At 43.4% G+C, this 21,816-nt stretch overlaps 1 protein-coding gene across 2 annotated transcripts in view; it reads left to right on the top strand.

Annotated features, from left to right (window-relative positions):
• ABCA1 (ATP binding cassette subfamily A member 1) overlaps positions 1 to 21,816 on the top strand; it is a 120,191-nt gene that overhangs the window by 14,395 nt on the left and 83,980 nt on the right. For both annotated transcript variants that reach the window (XM_083718128.1, XM_083718129.1), the window contains exons 2-5: positions 5,263 to 5,404; positions 11,320 to 11,413; positions 12,381 to 12,522; positions 13,806 to 13,924. In XM_083718128.1, the coding sequence (XP_083574254.1) occupies positions 5,339 to 5,404; positions 11,320 to 11,413; positions 12,381 to 12,522; positions 13,806 to 13,924 (421 nt within the window). In that variant the 5' untranslated portion in view covers positions 5,263 to 5,338. The remainder of the gene's footprint in view (positions 1 to 5,262; positions 5,405 to 11,319; positions 11,414 to 12,380; positions 12,523 to 13,805; positions 13,925 to 21,816) is intronic.

The raw sequence follows: 21,816 nt of genomic DNA, 5'->3' as shown, positions 1-21,816 counted from the left end.
TTCGCCATCTGGGGCACTAACTCTGTTTGGTGCTGATCCGTGGAATTGTGGAGTAGCTCAGTTGGTAGAGCATATACTTCAGGGTCATGGGTTCGATCCCAACGTTGGGCAAAATATTCCTGCTTTGCAGGGGTTGGACTAGATGCTCCTTGTGTTCATCTGCTTCCAACTCTAACAGTCTATGATTCTATCCTGGTGCTGAAATTTGTGCGGTCTTATTGGGAGTTCCTGGGTCATACTGTAAGCACCTCCAGACCATGTTAGCTAGATCACAAACCTGCCAGAAAATAACATCCTGCTCTGTGGAGACCAGTGTTGAAACTTCAGAGTAGAGGTCTTATTACACAGATATAGCAAACTGGGAATCTCAGGAGCCAGGAGGGCTATATCCTTCCTTCTGTTCTTCATTTTTAATAATAATAATTAAAAAATAGAGCCTGGTTTCTCAGAATAATTTCTTTGTTTTTTTAAAACATAATTCACAACTGTGTTTTTAATTGAAACTGCTTTTGGGGTGTTTTTAATTGCAATTGGTTTTAGAATGTTTTAAATGTTTTGTTTTTTAATTGTCTATGTTTTTATTGTCCTGGGCGCCTCCAGGAAGAAGGGCAGGATATAAATTTAATGAATAAATAATAATTAAAAAATGAAGAGAGTGGTATGTTTCCTTGTATAGTTAAGCCCTACTGCCAAGAGCCTTCGCTGTCTGCTCTCCGGTTTTATAACATTGCTCAGTCACTGACTAAATAGTTACTTTTTAGGGGAAAGGTTCTCCACCCCCCCCCCACTGTACCATTTTTTCTCCTAGTCAGAGAGCAAACAACTGTATTGTTTGCCAAAGCTTCCCTCTTCCCTAAGGCTGTTTAATGTTTGTTCAGTACAGCTGTGGTGAAGGATGAGTTGAGAATGAAATGCAACTGCACAGTTTTAATTTCTAACACCCATTAAACTATACAGCTGTGAAAATATGGTCATGGGTAATGGGTGGACCCTGCTAAGATATGGAGACTGATTTTAGGTTATTGTTTGGGGTGTTAGAGCAGGGGTAGTACCTCTGGTGGGAGACATGTTGTGCTCCTTCTGGGGTAGTTTGTCCACCTTTGGTCTCTACCCTGCACTCATTTCATGACTCCTAGAAGTTGTCAGCATAAAACAGCAGCCAAACTCCAGGAATGGCCTTGACTGGCTGGCTAAACCAGGTGAAGGTAGCCAACGGGCCTCAAACTCTTGGTAAGTTAGGGACTTGCCCTTCATGCATAGACAGGCTCCGGCAGATTGAGCGGATGAGAGCAATAGTGGGTCCAACGGTCAAGAAGGTGGTTTCTGCACATGCTGTAGAACAGCCTTTCTCAACCTGTGGGTCCCCAGATGTTGTTGAACTACAACTCCCATCACCCCTAGCTAGCAAGGCCAGAGTTCAGGGATGATGGGAGTTGTAGTCCAACAACATCTGGGGACCCACAGGTTGAGAACTGCTGCTGCAGAGGGAAGTGAGGGGCAGATGGGGCTTGTCCACCTGGGAAGGTAGCCCATTTAGGAGAAGGAAAACTCTGATCTTAAACCGCCACTGCCTTGTGGGATATCTTCAGGAGAAGAAAAGGCTAAGAAGTAAATCCTACACAAGTCTGGAGTCCCTAAGACAGTTGGATGGCGCCTTGTATGCCTCCTTCCTATGGTCTGAAGCTCAACATCAAAAAAACGAAGATCATGGCCACTGGTCCCATCACCTCCTGGCAAATAGAAGGGGAAGAAATGGAGGCAGTGAGAGATTTTACTTTCTTGGGCTCCATGATCACTGCAGATGGTGACAGCAGTCACGAAATTAAAAGACGTCTGCTTCTTGGGAGAAAAGCAATGACAAACCTAGACAGCATCCTAAAAAGCAGAGACATTGTCTTGCCAACAAAGGTCCGTATAGTAAAAGCTATGGTTTTCCCAGTAGTGATGTATGGAAGTGAGAGCTGGACCATAAAGAAGGCTGATCGCCAAAGAATTGATGCTTTTGAATTATGGTGCTGGATGAGACTCTTGAGAGTCCCATGGACTGCAAGAAGATCAAACCTCTCCATTCTTAAGGAAATCAGCCCTGAGTGCTCACTGGAAGGACAGATCCTGAAGCTGAGGCTCCAATACTTTGGCCACCTCATGAGAAGAAAAGACTCCCTGGAAAAGACCCTGATATTGGGAAAGATGAAAGGCACAAGGAGAAGGGGACGACAGAGGATGAGATGGTTGGATGGTGTTCTTGAAGCTACCAGCATGAGTCTGACCAAACTGCGGGAGGCAGTGGAGGACTGAAGTGCCTGGCGTGCTCTGGTCCGTGGGGTCACGAAGAGTCGGACACGACTAAATGGCTAAACAACAACATGCCTCCTTCTGGAAACTCCTGCAGCCAAACTGGTGCCAAGCATATTGCTGTGCTTTGCTTTGGACCAAGCTAGGCCGAGTGAGAGGGTTTTGTCATCTGGGCAGCCCAGGACCTCCATATACACTGCCCAGGCTTGCACCCCGGGAAGGTCACTTTGGTGCTGCTAACACAGCGGTTTGAATTCGCTCCCAGAGGCGCACTGTCAAGACTGATGCAAACAATAGGAGGCTGAAAAGGAATACTTTTAGGGGTTTTTTGGAGCTGCACAAGCATACTGTCCTGGGCTGCCTTTGGGGTGCTCAGAAATGACACCTGGCCATGTCAGCCTTCCTAAAGCAAAGGCACGGACACTGAGGTCCAGCTCCGAGGGCCTTCTGGTGGTTCCCTCACTGCGAGAAGCCAAGTAACAGGGAACCAGGCACAGGGCCTTCTTGGTAGTGGCGCCCACCCTGTGGAAAGAGAAAAATAACTACCAGACTTTTAGAAGACATTTGAAGGCAGCCCTGTTTAGGGAAGCTTTTAATATTTAATAGGTTATTGTATTTTAGTGTTTTGTTGGAAGCCTCCCAGAGTGGCTGGGGTATAAATAAATTATTATTATTAATTATTAATTATTAATAATAATATAATATAATAATAATAATATAATAATAATAATAATAATAATAATAATAATAATAATAATAATAATAATTTGTGCTTAGAATTTTGCACTTTCTGCTTCGTGGATTAAAAGCAGTTCCTTCTCGGGAATCGGTGTATCACTGTCACACTTTCCTCCCTGACAATTGCCACATGGCAAGTTGCTTGAAAGGTTTGTGGATCAAAACTCCACCTCTTCTGCCCTTTGGTGCAGCTGTATTGAAAATGGGGGGGAGGAGGATAAACAAGAGGCATTGTCACATAGCAGGGAGGGGCTTATCGGCCAGTGTCTCCGGCACTTTTCAGTAATCCAATCTGGAGGTTGGGGGAAGGGTGATTGAGAGCTGAGTTCTAATCTTGCATTAGTCACTGTTTTGCTCTGGAAAGAGCTCTCTGCATTTTCTTATATTATATATTTATCTATTAAATTTCTAAACTACCCTTTATCAAGAAGGGGATACAAGTGGGTATACAGCAATGCATCCTGTTGCAGGGAGTGCATTGCAGACCATGAATGGTCTGCAGACACCGCAGTAGTTTTAACAAACACTGTTCTGTAGCAGCAATCCTTCTGCTGGTTTGGGTTTAGGGCCAAATTTGATGTGACACAAGGAAATCTATCTTCAGATTTTCTGCTTCCCTCCTCTTCCAAGGTAAAAGAAGCCATGGGCCCCTGAATCAGATTGGAACTATTGCTTTGGAGCAGAGAAGGTCTATCCTTTCTCCTACACTGCGAATTGCCCTACCCACTTCAAGCTGGCATTTGCCCTGCAGAGCAAAACATACATGTGTGAAACAAGAATATTGAGGGGTCCCTTCAAGGGGTTCAGCTCCTTAAGGAAGACTGGACCTTTGGAGAGAGTGTACCTTTTAAGGCTCTAACCGGTCAGGAAATGAACAGAGACCAGACCAGGATATACAAAAGCAAAGCGGCTATAAGCCTGATCTTTATTAACTGTTGCAACAGGGTGCTCACTGCCACAAACAGGAAGCAGGAGGGACCCAGGATAAAGGTGTGCAAGCCCTTAAATAGACTTTTTAACTGCCCACCCTGGAGCCCAAGACCACCCCACAATACATCATATGTACATCAGAGAAGGGGCGGTCTACAACAGAAATCTGAGTGCGTTGTTTTTATCCTGTCTGCCAGGTTACCTGATTGGATTACCTGGGCATCCTGGCCACTCATTTGTTATGATAACTACTCAGTTCCCAAATCCAGGTCACACAGGCTCACCCTATTCATATCTTCAATGTGCCCTTGATTCAGGATTTGTGAGCAAAGAGACAATTTCCTTTGACCTTGCAGAGAAATGTTTGAGGTTATCTGGGAGAGAGAAAATGGTTTCAGGACTTTTTTCTGTGAGGTTTCAGACATGTGGTTTATACATTTATTTTTATAAAGTTCTTATAACAGGTGTCTATATGATAACCACATGTTTTGCTCCGGAGGCAAAGAGTACTAATCTCTCTATGTGTGTTTCAGTTGTGGAAACAACTGTAGAAGAAAGTGACCCCATCTGGCCCATCAAATGAATCTCCCTGTCACCATTTTTAACACCTTTGCTATTTCCCAAAAAACAGCAGGAACTATTCTATTTATGAATCTCCTGCGTCACACCTTGTTTGACTCTCTGTGTGCAATTTGAATAGAAATTAGAAATACAGTGGTACCTCGGGTTACATACATTTCAGGTTACATACTCTTCAGATTACAGACTCCGCTAACTCAGAAATAATACCTCGGGTTAAGAACTTTGCTTCAGGATGAGAACAGAAATCATGCTCTGGTGGCACGGCAGCAGTAGGAGGCCCCATTAGCTAAAGTGGTGCTTCAGGTTAAGAACAGTTTCGGGTTAAGAACGGACCTCCGGAACGAATTACGTACGTAACCTGAGGTACTACTGTACAGAATTACAGACGCCTCTGTGGAATAGTTGCCTGTGGCCTTGAACTACGGTGTGTGGTGGATGACAGGGGTTTGTGGGGGAATGTACTTGCATTACTTAAGGGCAGATTATTGACAAAAAGTAAAGTTTGGAAACACTTGGCTTAGAATTCAAGATCTGGTTTCAGCTCTGTAATCAATCCCCTGCTTCATCTTCCTTAATATTGCCGCTGTGGCTGTGTGGGTGTTATTGGGCTACACAGCCCTACATTGGGTAAGAACAAAGCAACATAAACAAGGAAGTGGTTTGTTTTGCTTTAAGAATTAACAAATCCTGCTAATCCACTCCTTTTGTTGTTTCTAGTTGATGACCAGCCACAGTATCTCTGCTGTGTGCTGTTGCCATCTGCGGTGGTGCCAGTGTAAACGGAGGGAAGAAGATGGTGTTCTGGACACAGCTTGGTTTGCTGCTGTGGAAAAATTTCACCTATAGGAGAAGGCAAACGGTAAGATCTCACACAATTGCTTGGTTTTCACGAAGTAGGTAAGGATACTGGTTGCTTGGTTCCCAATACAGGGCCTTCTTATAAAACCATTCTTTATGTTTTTGTGCCAAACAGTAAACACAGACTGGTTACTCACATGTGCAAATCTCCCATTGATCTGGGTAGTCTTTTCGATAAAAACAGCTACAGGATTTGTATAGTGGCTTTGATGTTCTATTGATCTGAAGATAAGTAATCAGTTAGTTGGATCTTACGATGCCCTGAAGAAGTCATGGAAAGGCTTTTTGATCTCTTGGAGGTTCTCATTAACAGAAGAAGTGGGAGGTAATGTTTGGTGATCCTTCCTCCGCATAGCTACCACCTCCCACACTGTTGCAGAGAATATTCTTTTGGACATGGGGGGTGGGGGATTCCATGAAAAATGCCCCCTCTCCCCTGTTAGTTGGTGCCTAAGCAGAGAACAGGGCAGGCTTATGCTGCTTTTAATTACAATGCTGCCACCAAAAACTTCGTAGAGAGATGTCTTAATTAAAAAAAATAGGCGCACACCCAGCAAAGACATTGTATGACGAGGTACATATATTGTGTAAAATCAGTTGACTCTTCCCATTAGTGGATCAATCTATGTAAACCTTGGGGAATCCCCGTTTCTCTGGCTGCTGATTTGGCCTCAGCATTTGGAAGCTGAACCGCATCAAACACATATACACCTCAGGATACCTTTGGGTCAAAGCATGTGTGTCCTCAGGCTGAAGAAACTGTACATTAAGGAGCACATGCTGTGATCACCTGAGCTTTCCCACCCTGCAGGTTAGCAGGACACTCAATGCTGACTCCTCTCATGGACAATGCTTGATAATTCCTTAATTCTTACAAGAACTCAGCCGAGGTACCCAGTGGGGTAGCGTTGCAGTAGAACCAAAAGAACAATAAGAGCTTACGCAAAGAGTTTACATTACGTTAAATTTATCAGTGGGGGAAAGATAGTGTCATCACCAGTTGCAGCTGTTGAGAATGAGTTTATTTTATAAGCCTTTTCTTCTCTCTGTGCTCAGGGGGGGGGGCGGTCTATGCAGCTCTGAATACCACTTCATGCCTCAAACAATGTGGGCATTAGCATACCAGAGCTTCTGCTGCAATACATTTGTGAGATTTTAAGGTGCCACTGGTCTTGACTTTTGCTTGCTTGCTTGAGCTATTCCTTGTGTTCAAATTGCAAGGACAGGGACTGGACTTTTAAACCCTACACAGCTACCTGTTTGGAACTCATCCCAAAGAGGGAGGAACTCTATCAGTATATAATTTACACCAGGTGTTGGGAGCCTTTGGCCCTTCAGATGTGGCTGAATAACAGCTCCCACCACCCCTGGCCATTGGCTGTGCTTGCTGTGGCTGATGGGAGTTGTAGTTCATCAACATCTGGAGGGCCAAAGCCTCACCACACCTGCTTAGGAATAGTGAGGTCACCAACGCTTGCATATGCATCATGCCCATACAGAGATGACACTGACACTGTCTGTGAGCGAGACTACCCATCTTTGATAATTTTCCTGGTGGTTGGGGATTAACAGGGGTGGCAAGAGCTTTGGCCAACCAAAAAAGAATTGTATAGTTGTCCCGCTACTTATACTAGGGTTGTCATATTTCAAAAAGTTGAGTTGTTGGTTTTTTGCAACATCTCTCCCCCCCCCCATCAAGTTTTTTAGCTGTTTTTTAGGAAATCCAGGCACTTTGACTAATTTTCAAAAATTCCACCCAAACGCCGTTTTTGGCAGACGAATCCTGGCTATGTCTGGGAAATTCTGGACATATGGCAGCCCTAACTTACGCACAACTGACTCGCGCACGAAGCACCAGGAAATAAATAATTTCGTACGAACCTTGAAATGGCGGGAGAGAGCTAGTGAGTCCTCATGGCTCATGAGGAGACCCTCCCCGGAACCCAAAGAGGAATTCAGCGAGGGCGGAAGAAGCTTTGAAGAGACTGAAGATGCAGCAGGGCTTTGTTTAGGCTGCTCGGCCTGCCCGCCTAACAGCTGATGCGTGTGGTAGCACAGCAGCCGAAGCTGCTTTTCAGCCTCCAGCCAGTCCCAGAGCTTCAATTCTAGTTGTGGATATGTTTGGATGCAGTGTTTTTTGGTCTGGATTGGAGAGAGAGCAGCAGAGAGTGTGTTTAAAGAGTGTTTAGAGGGTGCTCCCTACTTAACAGTTTTTGCTTATGCATGCAGGGCCCAAAACGTAACCCCCCTTGTAAGTGAGGGGACGCCTATATCAGCAGTCCCCTGGTGGATTGCAGTCAATATCCTGCCCCTTGCTACATCTAGCACGGTTTGCATCAGCTTCGTAGATAGCTGGCTGCTTTCAAATGCATAAATGAAGAGGAAGAGATGCTGAACAAGGAGGCGAGTGCGTGTGTATTTGCTCAGCTCTCGCCCCTGAAGTTGCTTTTTCCTCCCACAGGGTTCAGCCAGGATATACTTTGTCCTGGCTGCCTTCCAGCAGCACAAATGTAACTCTTGCTCTGCACACGTCAAGCTGAGCTTTGTACCTGGCTTTCGCAATGCTTATTTCAGCTGCCACCGCTGCTGCTGCTGCTTGGAAAACTGGCGGAGAAGGGAAATGCAACCCAAGCTATTTACGGGATGAGCTCTTGTGGGAAAAGAATCTTTCATCATAAAGGAAAAGAAACCCACCCACTCCCCCTGTAAGGTTGAAGCACACATCTCTTTAGGTGTGTATAAAGTGAGCTATCCCAAATTGCAACATCGTTAGTTGCAGAAGAATTAGAACTTTAGCATTTATATAGAAAATATTAATTTAAATATATTGCAAATATGAATTAATGTATCCTTGTACGGGAGGCCAGCATTATTGCCTCCTTAATGTAGATACGAGTAGTATGAGGAGTTGAAATAAAAGATGATTGCTCAAGATTACTTACTGAGATGGCATGCACACTCTGAGCCATTGAACTGCACCTTCACAGCAGATACGTAGCCTGGCTAGATGTTTTCATTTCCCCCCTTTTTAAAGACTCTAACCAATTTTCTGAAAAGAACAGCAATAAGCAATTTTTTCTCTCAATTCCGATAGAATCTGGTTTTGCGGGGGAACGCAGCAAAACAGAGTATTTCATAAGGAACAACAGGATTGATATACATCTGTGGCTATTGCTGTGTATATACCACTTCCCAAACCAGCAGTTGGATGGCACTAGATTTAGAGTACAGTGGTACCTTGGTTGTCAAACGCCTTAGTTGTCAAATGAATCAGCTCCTGAATGTTGCAAGCCTGGGAGTGAGTGTTCCAGTTTGCGAACATTTTTTGGAAGCCAAACGTCCAATGCAACTTCAGCAACTTCTGATTGAGTGCAGGAAGCTCCTGCAGCCAATCGGAGGCAATTCAAGAACCAAGGTACCACTGCAAACTCTAAAAAACGTGTTTCCTTTAACTTGCCTTGTGGCACACTCCATGGAAAAGGTTGTTTGCAAGTGACATAATACTTCAAGGGATTTAAGACAGACTCTCCAGGTTCAGATTCCAGATTTGGGGGAGATGGGCCAATTTTGGGCCACCTAAAATGGTCCAAAAGGATATCAAATTTGAATTCGCCAGCCTTCAGTTTTTATATGCCTAGTTGTCAAATGAATCAGCTCCTGAATGTTGCAAGCCTGGGAGCGAGTGTTTCAGTTTGCGAAAGTTCTTTGCAAACGTTTTGCGAATCTTACCATTCTACTTGTTTTATGTTGCGTTCTTATTTTAATGATACTGTTTTTTGTTTTGCTGTTATACACTGCTTAGATATATAAAGAAATATTAAGCGGTTTGCAAATGCTATTATTATTATTATTGCCTCCCAGCTTGACCACACCTCTCCTAGTGCAAGTTGGGCTCTTCCCCAACCACTTGAATGATCCCTCCTTCCTTGACTGACCACCTGGGTGATTCTGTGAGGGTGGTAGTGAGGAGGACCCAACATCAGCCACACGAACGTCTCAACCTTACAGTTTTAATCTGGGAAGCATATGGATTAACCTCTGGACATCCACCAGGCATCTGAGCCATTAGTCCAGCTTTTCCAGACTAATTTTGTATTGGACCAAGATAGGTCCATCCACCATTAGCTTTGGCTATGATTTTTTTTAACAGACAGCATGAATCTGCATTATATTTAAGCACTGTTAAGTTTCACTGCTGTGGGAGCAAGGAATGCTACCACATTAAAGTCATTTTATTATTTATGCATTTGTTATCATTATATCTCCCCTTTTTCCCATGGAGACGTAGGTGTGAGAACTGCTAGGATAGATGATAGATAGATGATAGATGATAGATAGATAGAATCCACTGAGTATTTGGGTATCTGATTTTCAGATAAGAAAAGGTTTAGAAAAGGGAAATAAAAGATCCCCAGAAGTAAAATATAGTCAAACCTTGGTTATCAACTGTAATCCGTTCCAGAAGCCCATTCGGCTTCCGAAATGTTGGCAACCAACGCATGGCTTCTGATTGGTTGCAGGAGCTTCCTGCCCTCAAACGGAAGCCTCATTGGACACTTGGCTTCCAAAAAACGTTGAAAAAAATGGAGCATTTGCTTTCAGGTTTTTAGCGTTCGGGAACCGAAACGTTCCCAAACGGAGGAGTTCGGGAGCCGAGGTTTGACTGTAACGAAAAGAGAGGTCTAGCGTGCTATGACATGACACATCTATTAAAGGTGCCTGAGCTCTGCTTTTTGCTGCCCGCTCACCCCGCCATAGAGCCTCGAATCCAAATGCTGGCCAGACTAGACTTGCTTAACTTCATCAAAATTTTCTGTACCCTGTGACTTCAGGCCATGCTGTGGAAATTGCTCTGTTAGTCCTACCGTGTTTGGGGGAAGGTGTGGGATTTATTTACAGTTTAGACTTAGCTGAGTTACAGTAACACCCCCAGTCCTTCTTCATGCCTTGGCCCTATGTTAAATGTCAGTTGCCTAATTTTAGATACATGTTGATGCCGCTACGAATGCTCTAAACAGCACTCCTGCACTGACATGTAAAACATTATATATATGACAGTTGGCAGTGACTGTGTGGATAAGTATATTGTTACGCTCTCCCAACTGTTTTCCAAGTGGTGCGAAGTTCCAGGACTGCAGTGACCTTACTCAGGTTTGGTTCATTGGAGGCTTCTTAGAATTTTGTGATTTCTGTGCCTATTTACATATATACACATTGACCAAAGGAGGAGTCACACCTTCAATTCTCCAACAGGCACCCAAAGTCCACTGCTCCTGCGTCAGGTTTCTGCTCCAGGGAGACAGCACCCCAAAAACACATTCCAACTTAGATTACAGTTTACCCCGTCGTTTACTTCACAGATTACACCATCCTTGGTCCCCAACAATTTCCTAGCCATTGTTGGCCCATTTACCTGCAGTTTTCCCAGCAAAGGAGATTTTTTTGACAACTTTCCTTTGATTATTAAGTCACCTTCCAGCACTAACTGATAGTTCCATTGAACCTCCCTTGTCCAAGCCACCAATCCCACAACACTATGAAGTGTTTCCCTGGAGATTTATGGATTTATTTTATTTTTTCTGGGGCAACTGTATTTTTGTGAGAAAATAACCACATATGCTGTGGTGGGTTGAAAAGCTTGTGGATATGATCAGAGAAAACACTATGTAATCTTTATCCTGTGTTTTCATGAGATACGTGAATTCCAAAAAGCAGCCCGTGCATCAGTGGCCCATTGACGAAGTTTTCATGAAACACTGAAATGCGGTGTCTTCTTCAGAAGTGTTATTACGCTGACATAAAGGCGCAACTCTAATACTGCTTGTGAAGGACTTTACCACATTGTCCTCAGTTTCCTATTGATAACAAATGTGGATGATTAATATTTTGTTTCTTCTTTCCTCTTCTCTCTTCTAGTTCCAGCTGCTGATTGAAATCATTTGGCCTTTACTTATCTTCTTTATATTGATCTCTGTACGGCTATCGTTTCCACCCTATGAACAACATGAATGTAAGTATGGAACATGCATATGCTTTGCTTTATATTTGGTGATGATGGTAGTACACCAAAAATGGTAGTACAAAGCTAAGCTTGATAACTTGCAGAGGATACTTGGTCAAATCGGTAGAAAGACACCAAGGATAAATGCAACTAAACTGCCATATAACAGTGGCGATTAACAACCCACCATGTTTCTTCCTGTGCCAATGGGTCAACAAATACCAGTTGTTTTAACAATATTGATATTACTGTTTGCCTTCTGAGAAAAGAAGATACTCTTCATTTTATGCATTAAGTGCAGTTCAGTTACATCAAACATTTTGCCAGGTCATGAACACACGCAGGTGTACCTTCCTCCCCCTATACCAAGATCTGGGGCTGTTCAGAGAAACCTTGATTGCAGGTGACTGTGACCTCTTTAGGTCTGCTTAGGAATTTAAGGGACAGAACTGTTATCTAATGTTCCAACGTTCTTTGGTGTTTTTTCAACATGAGCTTTGGATAGCTTACCACATAATATTGCGACAGCAGCCGAGCTGTAGGTGCGTAGCTTTTTAAACCACTGGATATTTTAAATATGGCTCGGTTAACGATTTTTAAAGTGATTCAACAACGGGATTTTTTTCAGGCATCAATTCTATACACACCTATCTGGGAGTGAGTAGTTTTAAGGAAAATTGAAATTCCCCAAGGTATACAAGCACATTTTGTGTGTCCACTGTAATCGCTGTTCAAAAAATTTCTGAAGGTTTTTGAAAGTTCTCTGGGTATTTTCCTGTTGTTGTTTGCTAGCTGTAAACTCTTTGCATACATTAGAAACCTCTGTGATAGAGAGATGCATCTTCTCTCATGGTGGACACAGAATAATATTTTTTTGAGGGGTGGAGACACACTGAGGACAAAGGTTTTTCAAAAGGAGAGAAAGCAACTTGATGGCCTAATATGTACATTCCTAAGTTTTGTCCTTGTGTTTCAGGTCATTTTCCAAACAAGGCCATGCCTTCAGCTGGAACGTTGCCATGGGTCCAAGGGATTATTTGCAATGCCAACAATCCCTGCTTCCGCTACCCAACTCCTGGAGAGTCACCGGGCATTGTTGGAAATTTTAACAAATCTATGTGAGTACCATATCTTCCTTTATGAATCTCTGGCCCAGGGAGTAGTGAAGGGACAAGTATGAAGAACGGAACGGAGGCAAAACGGCTTTGCACTGGTCTGCATTATAAAAGGTGCTGGCTGTTCTTTTTTTTGGCACCCCTGCAAGAAGCCTTTGTAGAAAAGTACACTTGGTTCTGAGATAGTGGCTGTGCTTGGCAGGGTGAATGTTGGGGCGGAACATACAGGGCAGTGAATCAGGAAAAGTTTTATCCAGGGCAAAACTTTGCAGGTAGGAAGCAGTAGGAAAAGTGGATTAAAGGGGAGGGCAAAACTGCAGCTCTTTAGGACCTTAAGGTAAAGGTAAAGGGACCCCTGACCATTAGGTCCAGTCGTGGCCGACTCTGGGGTTGCGGCGCCCATCTCGCTTTATTGGCCAAGGGAGCCGGCGTACAGCTTCCGGGTCATGTGGCCAGCATGACTAAGCCACTTCTGGCGAACCAGAGCAGCACACGGAAACCTTAGCAGTTCCTATAATTCTGACTTCACTCATTAGATAAGATCACCGACATGGAGAAGCAGCTAGGCTTGCTCAGCACGCAGAAATCACTTGGAAGGGTACCTGCACAGTTTGCGTCATAACTTTCTTTCTATGATGGCTAGAGATGTACATTTTTAAAATGAAAGCTGAGATCCTGGGGTCCTTGTGTGGGGGCACTAATGAAGTCCTTTGTGGCAATCCTGAGTTATTCAAGTACATTTTTGACTAGTACAAATGAGGATGGTCCTGTTTCTCGCTTGATCCTGTTGGGATCAGATAACTCTGCTCTGTCTTAGCATGCTTATTGCATCTGAGGAGCGAATGACCACCTGCCCTTTGCTCTGGAACTGTGACCAACCTCTCTAATCACATGTCCAAGTTGCAACACCTTCTGAGGCCCTGATCCCAAGAGGAAATGGGAAGCATGTTGTCACACCTGGAGTTTTTGATGTAAAAGAATAAAGCATTTATATGAGCAGCTGGTCAGAAAAATACCAAAATTTCATTGGCGAAGGGAGAAAATGCAAATGGCACATCCAGCCACTAATTCACATGGGACACAATCCTGTTGGAACGAGCGCTCACAAAACACGGTGGTGCTCTTCCCCAACCCTCATATGTTTTAGTGGGACTTGCAAAACAGATCCATGAGTCTTATTTCCCCACTTTCAATTGTAAACGGGAATGTGCAATACAAAGAACAGAATTTGGGGGTCAAGCGATCTATCCTTCTTTCCCCCTCTTATATTATCCTATCTTCCTTAGCGTTTCCCGCCTGTTCTCTGATGCCAAACGATTGCTACTGTATAGCCAGAAAGACACCAGCATTAAGGATGCACAGAAAGTCGCAGGGAAACTGCAGAAAGTTGGGAAGACTATTTCAGGTAAATGAACAAAGGATGTGCTGTACATTTGGTGTTGCGTCAATAAGATGGAAAGGGCTCACTGATGCTTAAATGTGCACTGGCTAACTTTGTAAGGGGGGGCCCCAGCCATACCACAACAAGGAGTTCACCCCCATCTGTCCCTACCCCATGGCTGGACCCCTGTGTTTACCTGAAAAGTAAAGGCACTTTTCAGGTAAAAAAAATAATTGAATCAGAAGCCGGAATTTAAAATATAGCTGCAATCCTGTGCATGCTTAGTTGTAAATCAACCGTTCAAAATCGATAAAAGATCTGTTTTCAGAGAAAGTATGTTTAATGCTTTCATCTTAATGTGAAATAGGCCATTATTTCTTTCAGAGAGCCCCTTCATTCTCCCCAGATGTGTTTGCTTTCTTGTGTGTCAGCACCTCTATTTCAGTACTTTTCCCCATCCTCAGTTCTCTGTGGTTTATGTGTTTGTGGAGCCTTTACACTGAGGTGGCAATGACTTTGTTGTTATTTATTGTTGTTTATATACATATACATATACATATACATATACATATACATATACATACACACACACACACACACACACACACATATTTGTGTGTGTGTGTGTGCGCGCGTGTGCATTCTTATTTATTTATTTATTTATTTATTTACTTAAAGGTAAAGGGACCCCTGACCATTCAGTCCAGTCGTGGCCGACTCTGGGGTTGCGGCACTCATCTCGCTTTATTGGCCGAGGGAGCCGACGTTTGTCCACAGACACTGTACATTGAAAAGTGTGTGTGAACAAATGACTAACAGAAGCAAGTGTAATAATAATAATAATAATAGGTAAAGGAAAGGGAACCCTGACTATTAGGTCCAGTCATGACTGACTCTGGGGTTGTGGCACTCATCTCGCTTTATTGGCCAAGGGAGCTGGCTTATAGCTTCTGGGTCATGTGGCCAGCAGGACTAAGCCGCTTCTGGCGAACCAGAGCAGCGCACGGAAACGCTGTTTACCTTCCCGCCTGAGCGGTACCTATTTATCTACTTGCACTTTGACATGCTTTTGAACTGCTAGGTTGGCAGGAGCAGGGACCGAGCAACGGGAGCTCACCTTGTCACAGGGATTCGAACCGCCGACCTTCTGATCAGCAAATCCTAGGCTCTGTGGTTTAACCCAGTGCCACCCGCGTCCCTGATTTACTTACTTACTGCTTATATAGCAGACATAGGGTGTGGTGTGATATGAAGGGGTCAGATATATGTGGCAAAATAAACTTTCAGCCCCAGGACCATTCTTTTGACCCTTCTGAGAAGATAGGCTTGAATCATGCATTAGGCCCCCTCTTTTTTACCTTCTTGTTTCTGATACAGGAACTGGGCTGGGAGAAATAGCAGCTATATGTAAGCAAGGTGGAAGAGGAGGTTCCCTATTGTTGTTGTTGTTAAACCATCACCCTCAACCCCTGTGCTTTATGTGTGAATGGGGAAAACACCTGAACGATAAATATGTTTGCCCTCACTACGTTTCTTCTCTGACATGATGTTCCATTTCTTCACCCTCCCCTCTCATCTTCTCCATTGCAAGAGTTTTTCCGCATTTCTCGTAGTTTTTATTCAAACTTTAAAGGGAGTGTGATTTCTTTGTAATGCAAAACCACACTCCTTGGAAAGCTGCAAGGGAAATTCATTGACGAAGATGCCTGGACTGTAGCATCTGTGTGCGTTTCTTTGAATATTTTGCCCATGCTTGGTTGGTTCAGGTTTTATGAGGACGGTGCTTGTAATCTGCTAGCTCATGCTGATGATGGTTGTAAAGAAGTGAGTAAGGTATCCAGTCAAAGTGCAAATCCTGTAAGTTGGCAGAAAACACCTAGTGATTTCGACAGCTAACGCCATAAAATTACTTGTTACAGGATTAAATGAGTATCTCTGAGCTTAAATTTTATTGTTAACTCTATTTGTAATTATCCATCTATATAAAACAGTGATATGTATAAAAGCAATTTTTAAAAATTACAGCAATGCAGTTTAAAACCACAGTACACACATAATATCAGCTGAAATCCAATTAAGATGAGAATTCTACTTAGACCTGTTAAATATGTTGAAATGAGCTCTCCCTAACCTTCTGAGGTATGAAATGTATACGAAGTTTCCAAATTCACATCCTTCAGAACTTTGCTTTCATTTTAAGTATGAGTGCTAGGAACAGATGGGGAAGGTGTTCAATAGAGAAGAGAGTAGCCAGCACTATTGAAATGTTAGTCAACAGATTGTTTATTGGAATGTTGACTAATAAGAATAATAAATTTTATTATTTGTTCCTCGCCCATCTGACAGGGTTGCCTCAGCCACTCTTGAGTGGCTTACAGCATATACAAAAACATAATAAAACATGGTGTGCATGAGTTTGAGAGTGATATACAATGCTCAAAGTGAGTACAGAAAGGATTGTTAGGCCCAATCTGATTGTTTCCCTCTTTAAAAAGAAAAGCAGGGTGATACCTTGTCTCACTTTGAGCATTGGTGGGATGTGAAGTAGTGTGTGTGCATGGTTAGCATGTGTCGGAAACACATGTGCGTAAGAGTAGTTTGTGTTTGCATGCATACAACAAAAGATGCTGCACTTCAGAGAACAAGCCTGCGCCTCCTCTTGTTCTGCAATAGAGCTGACGTTTCCTGAAAGTCTTCTACAGATAGAAAACACTGACAAGATTTGAGCAAAATATTAATAAGCAGCACTTTGCATTTCAAGTGTATAAGGCACTTCATAAAAGTGATCTTAGTAATCCTGGCGACAGGCCATTGCTGTTCCATCGATATTGCAGATTGGCGGCTGGGCAGGGGCCGAGCTGAGGCTGAGAAAACAGTGACTTTGCTAAGGCCACACAGTGAGCGCATGGCCGATGCAAACTGTGAACTGTCAGCATTTTGCAGCTCATGCTCTTCTTAACCAATACCCTGATGCTGGGGAAAGGAATGGCAACAGCAGCGAAAAGTGAAATGTATGGTGTTAATGCTAATAAAACGAAAGCTAGCAAATTGATTGGATAAACAAGGCCCGGGGCAAGCACATGTTTGTTTTATAAGGCAACTTGAGAATGTGCAGTTGAATGTGTATACTTTTTTTTAAAAAAGAAGAACATTGTGCACTGCAATTCAGAATGTTTGTATGACAGACACCATATTGTTGGTGCGAGCTGTGGTGAACAAAAGGGTGCTTGTCCTTTATGTTATACTCACACAGTCTCCGGGAAAATTCGTCAGAAGCTGTTGTAGCAATGACCTATAGCTTCAGGGTTCTGTTGCCAGCAAATGGAAAAGAAATACCACACACAGAAATGAAAAGCACCTTTCAGGATTAGATGACCATTATTTCTAAAGCATAAATAGGAGGCCTTGAAAACTTGCATGCTACTTCAGGTTTTCAATTTCCCTAAGTAGTAGGAAATCTGAGGGCACCTTTTTACAGAGTGACTTTCCTCATGATGAGACAGTACAGTGGTACCTTCGGGTTACATATGCTTCAGGTTACAGTCCTAACCCAGAAATAGTACCTCAGGTTAAGAACTTTGCTTCAGGATGAGGACAGAAATTGTGGGGCGGCAGCGGGAGGCCCCATTAGCTAAAGTGGTGCTTCTGGTTAAGAACAGTTTCAGGTTAAGAACGGACCTCCAGAACGAATTAAGTACTTAACCCGAGGTACCACTGTACTTAACAATGCTTTTGTAATATCTGTTTGCTTACGATGGGCAATTACCAACATTGAATCAGTGTTGGCCCCCCAAAAGCAACTGCGGACCCATGCAGCTCCCCTGGGGCTGCAAAACTCAGGCATTTTTCTTTGGCTAGATATGAATGGCAAAAATATTTCCTTTATCCCCCACACTGGCAGATGGGGTATGATCCAGACTCCATTGGCTTTGAGATGTCACCAGGAACCATAAAGCCATATTAAGCTTTCTCTCCTGCAGCTATCACAAACATCTGGGCAGCTGGCTTTTTCTTCACTTTCCGTGTAAGAACAGTGTGTTCCATAATAACACCATAATTGCATGCCGGTTTTTTATTATTTTTATATTTTGCATTGCTTCATCTGGCCCACAGTGAGACAAAACAGATGAGAAATTGCAGGGATGGTACAATTGGGAGGAGAGTAGCAGGACCCTTTCACCCTTCCAAACTATGCCCTCCCACTGCCCCATTCTGGCCATTCTGCAGCTGCCATGTTTGCTGCCAATTCTTTACTTCAGCCCTAAAGCTTTCTGGCTTGCCCCATTTTAGCTCATCATAAAATAATATTCTATGCAGTGGTACCTCAGGTTAAGAACTTAATTCGTTGTGGAGGTCAGTTCTTAACCTGAAACCATTCTTAACCTGAGGTACCACTTTAGCTAATGGGGCCTCCTGCGGCCATCGTGCGATTTCTGTTCTCATCCTGAGGTAAAGTTCTTAACCCGAGGTACTACTTCCAGGTTAGTGGAGTCTGTAACCTGAAGTGTTTGTAACCTAAGGTGTTTGTAACCTGAGGTACCACTGTACTAGATTGGGACATGTCAACAACTATATCAGCACAGTGTCACAACTCCTCACCTGTTCACCCCCACCTCCAGGTATTGTATATGTTTTGCTAGTCTTATCAAAACTGTTTTGGATTCCTCCAGAATTCCTAGGACTATAGTTGGAAGGGACCCGAAGATTCATCTACTCCAACCCCACTGCAGGATGTCTTGCCAAAGCAGAACCCTCCACATTAGTTTTTGCTTTTTGGCAAAACTGTGTTGTGGGTCGAAGCTCTGAAGACCATGTCCCTTTTCAAAGCCACTGCTTGTTCACCTTTCAAAATTCCTTCAGGAGAGAATTCCCAAATGGGACTAGGAATGTTACTTCTTTGAAAAATCAGGGCTGGTATTTGCCTTGGGAAGAAATCCCTCACTGGCACCAACCACATCCTTCCTCCTGAATGCAAATGTAAGGTTACCAGACGTCCCCGTTTCCTGGGGACACTCCCAGTATTTACAAATCAATCCCCATACAAACGTGTCCCCGGATTCATTGAAAAAAATCTGGTAACCTTAAAATAGTGGTGCCAGAGGAGCAGAAGAGAGGAAAGTTCGATTCCTTCTCCCTTTCTGATCCTGATGCCTCCCATCCCTGCCCCCCTGTGGCTGCTATTCTTTTTTTTTAAAAAAAAAAGATGGTTAAATACAAGGACACTTTAAATATCACAACTAGTATGACCTTCAGTGGCCTAGTGACATTGTTGTGGAAGGTCGTTACAATTATTGTTGACTGCAGATATTTAGGGCCTTGAGGCATTTGTGTGCTCTTCTGATCCTTTACTACTGAGAAGAGGTTAAAAGACCTTTGCCTCTTGAGCCTAGGGAAAAGGAAGTTGAGAGAAGATAGGGCTGTGCTCTGCAAATACAATAGGAAGCAACCCTCACACATCACTATGTGCTTAAGTCAGCTGGACTGAAATGTGGATATATGAGGACAGGATTGCACCTTTGCCGAATAAAGGTGAAGGAAGGGCCATGAGAGATGGAACTTGGGCTACAATGTAGTCATTAAGTACAAAACCATATATTTTGGAGATTGTTATGAACTGGAACATCAAGAATAGTGGAATAAATGTTTGGCAAGAGCCATGAATAATAAGAACCAGAGCAGTGCTCAAATGGAACTTAATAGATTGTTTAAGAGATATTAGGGTTGATTCGTAACTGGAGATTATTTGCCTGAAGAAGTCAGGAAGAAACCAGAAGCAGCCAGGAGAGTCTTCCTGTCTTTCCCATAAAACATCAGCCATGGTGTAAAAAGGACCCATTGGTGGGATGGTTTGTTTTTGAGATAATATCATTTTTTCCCTCAAGCAATTGCCTTCTGATTATTGCCATCAGTTTCTGATGCATTTTAATACTTGGAGGAACATTTTGGACAGAATGAATCCCTTGGGCATAGGTTTTTTGGGGGGAAGGGGAATAAATATGTGGCTTCTTCATTTGGGCTATTGTAAAAATTGCTTCTTGAACCGATGCTCTCTGATCATTCTTGTTTTCTGAGATAACAACGTGATAATAGACTAAGGGTTAAGGGAGCAACCTTTAAAATCAAGGGGAGGTTTGCAGGGGGAGAAACACCATTTATTTCCCCCTCCATTCATTTATTGTATTAGATTTCTTGCTCGCCACTTCACACAGGTCCCAAGTCTGTTTACAGCCATATAATATACAATTGAGAAGCAAATAAAACAGCTGCAACCATAAAACAAGTCTAAAAACCTCTCCATATGTAAAAAATATACAAACATTTAAAAACTATTCCACGCATAAAAATGGTTAAAATATGCAGATTGAATTGCTCCCGGAACATGGCAATGAAAATATTATTTCTACACCATTGTTGAGCACTGTGTTCCAAACTTTACTTGTGCCAGATTCAATTTGCTTCTGTGGCATGACTTAGTGGCTTTGTTTTGATTGATAATCTCAGGGCAGTGATTCCACATTTAGTCTAGCCATTTCTTACAAGGACTAGGAGCCAAGCATTTGTTATCTGTGACTGTATATTGTGTCTCGGTTTCACTGAGTCACTTTTTGGGTCGGAGCCAGAAATAAATCTCAAGAGTGGGTGCAGTTGTAATGCTATTAACTGCCTGTATCCAAAAGGTAAGGCTGAGTCAAAACGTTGATATCATGGCACATACAAGCTAGTCTCACATCAGGACATAAAGGCTGCAAGGTCAGACATCATGCTTCCAACCTGCTCCCCTGTCAGCCATTTGGCAAAATTGTGTTTTTTAACTGCTGAAAGACATGCAACTGGCATCAGTTTCTTGAAATTTTGCAACTTGCTTTTCCAGCAGGAATTTCTTGCCTCTGCACTGAGCCTTTAAAAAAAAAAGGTAAAGGACCCTTGACAGGCCAAGGGAGCCGGCGTTTGTCCGCAGACAGTTCATGTGGCCAGCATGACTGAGCTGTTTCTGGCAAAACCAGAGCAGCACACGGAAATGCTGTTTACCTTCCCGCTGGAGCGGTACCTATTTATCTGCTTGCATTTTTGGGGTGCTTTTGAACTGCTAGGTTGCCAGGAGCTGGGACCGAGCAACGGGAGCTCACCCTGTCGCGGGGATTCGAACTGCCAACCTTCTGATTGGCAAACCCAAGAGGCTCAGTGGTTTAGACCACAGCACCACCCACGTCCCTGCACTGAGCCTTACCCTTCCTCAAACTTGAGGCTAGTTCACACAGCTCTTCTGAGCTCCTTGCAACTGAAGTAATTATACTGGGCCATGCTGACTTTTAGCCATGCTGCCATTAACATGTCAGTCTGCACAGAGGAGTTTTTGACATTTCTCAGGGGCTTGGAATGGGGATCTTGGGCCATGATGTTGGGACTTACTGGACTTCTTGCCGTACTTGTTAATCATGCAAATTGTTGTTGTTGTTGTTTAGTCGTTTAGTCGTGTCCGACTCTTCGTGACCCCATGGACCAGAGAACGCCAGGCACCTCTGTCCTCCACTGCCTCCCGCAGTTTGGTCGAACTCATGCTGGTAACCTCGAAAACACTATCCAACCATCTCGTCCTCTGCCGTCCCCTTCTCCTTGTGCCCTCCATCTTTCCCAACATCAGGGTCTTCTCCAGGGAGTCTTCTCTTCTCATGAGGTGGCCAAAGTACTGGAGCCTCAGCTTCACAATCTGTCCTTCCAGTGAGCACTCAGGGTTGATTTCCTTCAGTATGGAGAGGTTTGATCTTCTTGCAGTCCATGGGACTCTCAAGATTCTCCTCCAGCACCATAATTCAAAAGCATCAATTCTTCGGCGATCAGCCTTCTTTATAGTCCAGCTCTCACTTCCATACATCACTACTGGGAAAACCATAGCTTTAACTATACGAACCTTTGTT

The sequence above is a fragment of the Podarcis gaigeae genome, assembly GCF_964106915.1.
Source record: "Podarcis gaigeae genome assembly, chromosome: 17".
Classification (NCBI taxonomy): Eukaryota; Metazoa; Chordata; class Lepidosauria; order Squamata; family Lacertidae; genus Podarcis; species Podarcis gaigeae.
This window is presented reverse-complemented; position numbering and strand designations above follow the sequence as displayed.